Source organism: Arachis ipaensis, chromosome B10 (genome assembly GCF_059453495.1).
Source record: "Arachis ipaensis isolate K30076 ecotype BB chromosome B10, ASM5945349v1, whole genome shotgun sequence".
In the NCBI taxonomy this organism is placed as follows: Eukaryota; Viridiplantae; Streptophyta; class Magnoliopsida; order Fabales; family Fabaceae; genus Arachis; species Arachis ipaensis.
This window is the reverse complement of record NC_142435.1, coordinates 9,173,607-9,180,961: the sequence shown is the minus strand read 5'-3', so window position 1 is coordinate 9,180,961 and position 7,355 is coordinate 9,173,607. Positions and strand designations below refer to the sequence as shown.

The window sequence follows — 7,355 nt, the reverse complement described above, 5'->3', positions numbered from 1 at the left end:
TAATGAATTAATCAAATCAATCAATTAATATACATAATTAATTTAAATGATTTGGTTTGATAAATTACAAAATACTACTAAAACAAATTGATACAAATTATAATAAATTATACGATATTTGGATATTTATTCAAATTAATTATTGATATTATTAATTAATTATTATTAATTTGATTTAGTGAATTACAAGAAGTAAATGGAAAAATATTTTCAACAACATGCCACGTTACTTTTATTATTAAACGTAGAAATTCAATTTTAATATAATATAATAACTACTAGATTATTAGCAAAGATTGCAAAATGTCAAGCTAAGAATGGAGAGTGGGGACAAGGATTAAGCACCAGACAAATAATTCTTCCATTGTTTAACTTAAGCACAAGACAAAAAAGCCAAGTGGACATGAAGCATACAAAAGCATACACACACAAATGACACGTGTCTGACGTTCATTGCTTTATGTGTCGTTGCAAGAGCAATAATTCAGTACGACAAACAGCTACAGTAGTGTAACTGTAAGACATGTCACATGAACCCCCTTTAAGTTTTAACAGCATCCATTTTCATGGATCAACTTGTATGTGTATCTTGTTCATTCACTAGTAGTGCAATCTAGGCATATAGACACAAATTATTAACTCATATGATTGAAGTGCAACACTGAAACCTTAATCATGGTAATAATTTCAAAACACCATCACTATGCTAATGTCCAATTTGTCATTTTCCTACCACTTTGCTCTCTACATGGCCTAATTATATAGGCATGCTATTTGCTAACAAAAATCTACTGGGGTTATTTAATTTGAATAATTCGGTAATTCCTAAGTTGCCTTTAGTAGGAGATTCTGCATTGTGGATGTTGGATTTGTACTATTGCACAATCTTGGGCTTTAAAAGCTGTTCAGAGTTAGGTGGAATGCATAAAAGGCTCAGCAAGAGAGTTCTGGAGTTTAGTGCTGTGACTGTGACAAAACTTTGATTGAATCATTGTAAATTGGAAACTCTTCACAGGTAGAGAACTACTACTGGAGATGATAAGATTGGTTGACAACATAAAAAACTAAAAGGCACATACTTCATAGATGTATGTAAATTATTTGATGATGCTTAAAATTACATAGGTAAGCATCATAGGGAGGATTAGTTGATAGAGATGCTGGAAGGTGGTATATTGATGTCTGTTCAGACACTGAATCCCCTTCCACTTCTGATAGGCACTGCTTTTAGGAAGAGGAATCATCAGTGCAAAGCAAGGACAAATTCTTCAAGCACATCTTTGCAGTTATCATCTAAAGTTCCACTCACTGATAGAAGTGGAAACAGTTGGGAGCAAGGCTCAAACACTAGTGTGATAACACGGCCAAACACTGTTGGAGTCATAGGAGGTGTATCAGTTCTTTCAACTCTCATTTTCTTGGAGAAGCTTGCTTGTTGGAGCTCAAGGAATGGCAAAGAGTGCCCTCCTTTTGTTGTCTGCAGTGATCCTGTATTGAGCAAAGTGCTTCCGATTCGCCATCCTTATCGTTCTACGCACAGGAGCAGAATTGATCAAGTCAAGATGAATCAGGAATTGGTGATTGAGAATTTGCGGCGCAAGAGGAAGATTCTTCAGCTGTCTGGAGCTGCCTGTTTTGTCATGCCATGCCATCTATCACATGCTTGGCACAGTGAGATATCTGAGGATTCTTCATTGCCTTTCCTTCATGTTGGTGAGTGCATGGCCATGGAGCTCAAGAACTCCAATTTGAAGCCAATTCACGCTTCGAGCAGTGTTCGTATCGGCCTGCTGACCACAGATTCAGTTTTGGTAGCTAGTTATTATCAGCATAAGCTTCAAAATCAGGTATCCTAAATCCTACTGTTTTTCCTCCCTTTCTCATGTTAATCAAAGCATTACTAGTATTTAGTAGCTTTGAGCTCTTATGCATTTTTAGATTAGTAGCATTTTCTTTAGACCTCTAAGCACATTAGTGTTAATTCATGTGCAGGGATTTGAAGTGGTGTTGCTAGACAAAGCAACTGAGGAACACATGATGGTTCCGGCAGTGGAGGCATTGAACAGAAAGGACATTGAAGGGGCAAGGAATTTACTTAGAATCGCCATTCATGTGCTTTTGATGAGGGCAGTGAATGTGGTGATTCTGGCATCTGATGATTTGGTTGGGATTCTCCCTCACAATGATCCTCTCCTCAGAAAATGTATAGACCCCATGGATGCTTTGGCCAGGTCAACTATACGATGGGCAGAAACAACACAAGAGGTACAAGAGAAATTTTAGCATTCATTTCTTGTAAAAATCTAGCATAATGATCGGAGAATTTCATGTAAGAAAGCAAGCCCCATATGGAAAGATTTTGTTGTGTTGTGTGAAAATTTGTTGTTATATCAATTGCAAGAATAACTGGGTTAAATCATAGTACTAGAGCCATGTACATGTGTTGCAGAATGCAGATTTTGATGAGCATTAGTATCAATGCACTAGAACTCTCTTATTAGTAGCTCCTTTTCAATTCTTTCATAAAAATCACAACCCTATGTGATGGAAAGATATGACTCCCATGTTACTATGTCAGGATAAGACTCGTTCTTGTAATGATTGATAAAATGACACTTTATTGTCAACATTTTTCCACAAAAACAAAAAGGGAAAATATCAGAATCCCCAAATTGTCCATTCATAAATATCTTTCTGCTAAGCAATCACATGGGAACCTTCAACTATGGAAGTAGAATAAGAGTGAAGTGAATAATCACAATAAGTTTCTGACTACCGGAGAATGAAATCAGTTGTAATATATTGAAAACAAATAAGCAAAACAAAATATGGAATTCATTTTTAATATAGATTGTGTGTTGTACATGAAAAAATAATAAGATACAATGATAAAATGATGATCTTTACCAAATCCACCTATTATACTGAGATAAAATGATACATGACACTAATAAGATAGTTCCCAAAAATAATTTCAGCCAGTCCGACAAGTTTGTCATTATCAAATACTACTAACAGGTTGTTTTGAATTGCTTCCCACACCATTTACTACATTTTGGTCTGCAAAGGCCCAAGAAGAGATAAGGTGATGAGCTATGGCAAAGGGTCCAGGAACAAACATTGGATTAAGTTGAGTTCCAACATTGAAATCTGCAGCCAAACTTTGATTCTTTCCTACTCCCTTACACATTTGTTCTACTTTTGCAGCTGCACTTCTTTGTGCTTGCTTGTATTCATCAAACGTCAATGCTTTTCTTACTTCTTCTTTACTGTACCATTGAGCATCTACACAAGCAAGTTTCAGCATCAGTTGTCACAATATCCAATAAGCAAAAGAAATGTGAGAATATGGTGTGGGAAGGAAGCTATTGCTGTATGATGCTATACCATTTCATGATCTTATTTTACATACAAATGTGCCGTAAAATAGACTTTATTTTCTTGAGGATACATCCTCTAATTCTACCATAAGGAAGCATTATTCATAAAGCAAATAGCTAAAACTCAATGTACCTTCTAACTCTTCCCTGTCAACCTTTATTTCGAAGGATTTTGCATATGCAAAGAACCCAACCATCAGCTGGCATGGCATGCTATTGGGTCCAACTAAAATATATATATATAAAAAAAAGATAACCAACATGGTTAGTGTGTATTTAACAATTTGGCAAAGAAATTGTCTACCGCATATAATCATTATTTAATTCATCATTACATAAGCATATGTTAACCTGTACTTAACTGCTTCTGAAGGTTGCCAACATATGATAAAATTAGAAGTCTCAAATAGAGCAAACATATTCAGAAGTCAAAGCATTAAGTCACTTCAAACATGACTAAACCACCACAGAACTACTAGTAACTAGTTTGCGGAAAAGAACTTATTCACATACTCGGTTACCTTCATGCTATTATGCAAAATAAAGCACGGGAAACAAAGATTGATTGAATCGAGTTCTGCTGTTAATACTCTACCAAGTATAAGTGTATAACCATCGTCATCAGTAGTGACATGAATTCCTAAACCGTATTCAGATTGAACAAACTGCTTTTATATAAGGTAGTAATAAATTAAGAATCCCACATGTTTGTCATGTGGCAAATACAGAGAAATACTAAATGAGAACATAAAGTTAAACATAGGTATGTGGAATATATTTTACCAGGCCATGGCTGAGAGCTGTGATATACAACTTCTCCCACTTCAATACCAGTCTCCTCCCATGTTTCTCTTCTCACAGCTTCCTCCAAGCTTTCTCCTGCCTAAATGCAACAAGTGGATACATGCAAATTAAACTTCTACATGTGTGTACAACTAATTGAAACTATAAAAACTAGGAAATGATCCATGCAAACTTAGTCCAATGAAACCTGGTTCCATTTCTGCCTGTTTTCCTTTCCTCTTCCTTCTGAGGAAAGAATGCAGCCAATCCAATATGCTTACCACTTAATAGCATCAAAGGAAGACCAAATATTAAAACCACATAAATTTTATGGACCTTAAGTTGGACATACCCTATTGCTGAACTTGAAAATATATTTAGATGAGAACCCAACCCCCCCCCCCCCCCCTTTTCTCTTTCTCTCTTCCCCCTTTTTTAATTTAGTCACTTCATGGATAGCTAGGGAAAAAGCTGTCTAATAATGAAGTCCCTACAAACTGAAAAGTCTTAAATTCGGTCAAGACATGCACCTCTGTGAAACCTGATAAGCAGGTCCATAATCGAGGTACAAACTTTGATCGTTTAGCCAAAAGGGCACGGTCATTCTCTCGATCAATGACTAGCATAATGGCCACCTGCATAAGATCAAGTGAACAAAAAACACTTTAGCAGAATACTTGACCATCTATTTATCAAATCAACAGTTAGAGCTTAAAATAGCAAACCGGATCAACGCGTGGATATATCCTTTTCTTGCACGAATCATTTGAACATTGCTTCCGTCTCCCAGCTTCCATTGGGACTGCTTTCGCCCCACAATGTCCACAAAATCGTGAAGTATTATGCCATTCTAGCAGTGCCTTGGCCTGGCCAAACCCAGTAATTAGGAAATTTGAAATCCCTATCAGTATCATGGACAGAAGTATGATAAATAAAAGACCATCAAACAAAATTACATAATCATCACAACAGCTGCTATACAACTAAGCAGTTAACACCAAAGAATCTGACAGATTCAAAAACTGTAAAGCTCTAACTGAAGTATTCAGATCCATGAATTAAATTTTGAATGATCATAGTCAAAGCTATCAAATTTTGAACAATCATAAGTCAAATACTGTTTTCCCTTAACTTACATGGCCAGCAACAGCCAAGTTTCCCATTGCTTGTGAATCGCGCCAATCAGAAGCCACCATTAGCGTTCGTACCTCCACAAAGCTCAACTCCCTTGCACCAAACTCAACAGCCTCAGAAGAAGAAACATCAATTGCCCAATAAACGACGTCGTCCTCTGATCCCAAATACACCAATGACTCAGCGCTCAGCTGCGCACCGGAACTTCCCAATATACCCCTCAGATCATCCAAACCGATCCAACCCAGATTCCAAATCGGCGGGGAGTTGCCGGAGCCAGCGGCGGCAGAGGCCAAGGCCTTCCCATTTCTGAAAGGCAGAACCTTGAAATTCAGGGGAGTGGGAGTAGGTTGAGAATTGCCCAGAATTCGAGCGGTGAGAGCTTCGAAAGCCGAAGAGGGAGATAAGGAGTCAATGTTTTTGTGTGATTTGAAGTGTAAGGGGTTTCCGGCGAAGACATGGGTGCGCAGGTTTATGGACATAGTGGTGGTGGAAGAGTTTCGGGGTGAGAAATCCGTTGTTAGAGAGAGGATCCGAAGTGGGGTTTTGTTAAAGGTAGCAACTTTGGAGAAGAGAGGAAAGGGAGAAGGAAGGAGGAAGAGTTTGAGTTTGAGTTTGAGTTTGAGGTTGAGCATGTTGCTGTTTCCATTGGAGTTTTGAAGAAGCTGCTGAAACAGAGACTCCAAAAAGGTGGGTAGGTGGTGATTGGCCGTTGAATGAAGAGTGTCTCTTGTAATGACACGTGTCACTTCTCAAGTTTTCGTTCCACTGATGACACAACCGATTCTTAACCATGGATTGCAAATTGTGAAAAATTAAATAGAATAAAACCTGGGCAAGTTTAGGTATATAAAATGTTTGAAACCAAATTTATCATATTATAATTTTTTAATATTGCAGATATTTTTGTAAATTTTTATATTTATAGAAATAATTATAGAGGGTAGTGGTTTTAAAATTAAACTTAAATTGTTATAGAGTGCAGTAATTTACGTGGATTGCGGTTTTTGAAGAAACGGCAATATAAAAAAACCGCGATTGGCTACAGCGATTTCTAAAGACTTGTGACGTTGCATTTTTACAGCGCAATGATGAATTTTATTTGAGGCTTTAGCTAAATAAGAATTTTTTTCTGCTTAAAAATCTGAGAATTACTTCAACTCAACTAGAATGGTAATGGTTTTTGAAGTTCTCACTCGAAAGCTCTTCTATGAGATTTTTTTTAGTGAAAATAGCATTTGTTCTAACAAATCAAGCTATCATTGAGGCAATAAAAGGAAAAAAAATAATTCATATAATTGATCTTAATGTTGCTGAACCTACTAAGTGGATTGCACTCCTCCAACTCTGAGTGCACGTCCTAAAGGTCCACCTCATTTGAAAATCACGGGTATTCATTGGAAAAAAGAAATTCTAGATCAAATAGCTCATAGATTGATTGAAGAAGTAGAAAAGTTAAATATTCCATTCTCATTTAACCATGTATTCAGCAAATTAGAGAGCCTAGATTTTGAAAAATTTAGTGTGAAAACGGAGAAGGCACTAGCTATAACTTCCATACTCCAATTGCATTCGCTTTTGGTATGGGATGACAAAGCTGTAGAGAAGAAATCCTAGTTTGGCGAAAACCGCAAATGCAATTTCACTGTCACGCTGCAAGAGTGTAACGCCATGAATTTTTAGAAACTGCTATAGCCAATTGCAGTTAGTGGTTTCTACTCAATACACAAATCCACATAAACTGCTACGTTCAATTTTAAAATCACTATACCTTGTATCGATTTTTTATAAATATAAAAAAATTACAGAAACATATGTAGTATTAAAAATTATAATATGATAAATTTAATTTTCATATATTTTATATACGTAACTTTTCCTAAAAAATTCATTACCTTTGAATAATATAAATTAATTAAATATAAATTATTTGAATTTTTAAAAAAATAAAAATAATTTTATATTTAAATATTTAATATAAAAATTTTTTTATTTAATAATTATATTTAGATAGGATAATATAAAAAATTTATTTATTTATAAATTTTTAGAATAAAA

The 7,355-nt window shown here is 35.6% G+C and overlaps 2 protein-coding genes across 2 annotated transcripts; one reads left to right on the top strand and one right to left on the bottom strand.

The window, feature by feature from the left end:
- Positions 1-556: 556 nt before the first annotated feature.
- On the top strand, positions 557-2,479 carry LOC107622748 (uncharacterized). Its single transcript, XM_016324764.3, has 2 exons — positions 557-1,847; positions 1,993-2,479. Exons 1-2 carry the CDS (start codon positions 1,158-1,160, stop codon positions 2,281-2,283), a joined length of 981 nt encoding a protein of 326 aa, XP_016180250.1. The 5' UTR covers positions 557-1,157; the 3' UTR covers positions 2,284-2,479.
- Positions 2,480-2,813: 334 nt separating this feature from the next.
- On the bottom strand, positions 2,814-6,086 carry NUDX19 (nudix hydrolase homolog 19). The gene is made up of 6 exons (XM_016324763.3): positions 5,300-6,086; positions 4,889-5,029; positions 4,694-4,798; positions 4,164-4,263; positions 3,514-3,606; positions 2,814-3,285 (listed from the first exon to the last, which is right to left on the bottom strand). Exons 1-6 carry the CDS (start codon positions 5,930-5,932, stop codon positions 3,002-3,004), a joined length of 1,356 nt encoding a protein of 451 aa, XP_016180249.1. The 5' UTR covers positions 5,933-6,086; the 3' UTR covers positions 2,814-3,001.
- Between the last annotated feature and the right edge of the window lie 1,269 nt (positions 6,087-7,355).

Coding starts and splice junctions, on each gene's coding strand:
- LOC107622748 (XM_016324764.3), top strand. CDS start 1,158: ATGCTGGAAGGTGGTATATTGATGTCTGTTCAGACACTGAATCCCCTT. Junction 1,848..1,992: donor AGCATAAGCTTCAAAATCAG/GTATCCTAAATC, acceptor ATTCATGTGCAG/GGATTTGAAGTGGTGTTGCT.
- NUDX19 (XM_016324763.3), bottom strand. CDS start 5,932: ATGCTCAACCTCAAACTCAAACTCAAACTCAAACTCTTCCTCCTTCCT. Junction 5,030..5,299: donor ACTTGGCTGTTGCTGGCCAT/GTAAGTTAAGGG, acceptor GGGTTTGGCCAG/GCCAAGGCACTGCTAGAATG. Junction 4,264..4,693: donor GCTTATCAGGTTTCACAGAG/GTGCATGTCTTG, acceptor TGTTGCATTTAG/GCAGGAGAAAGCTTGGAGGA.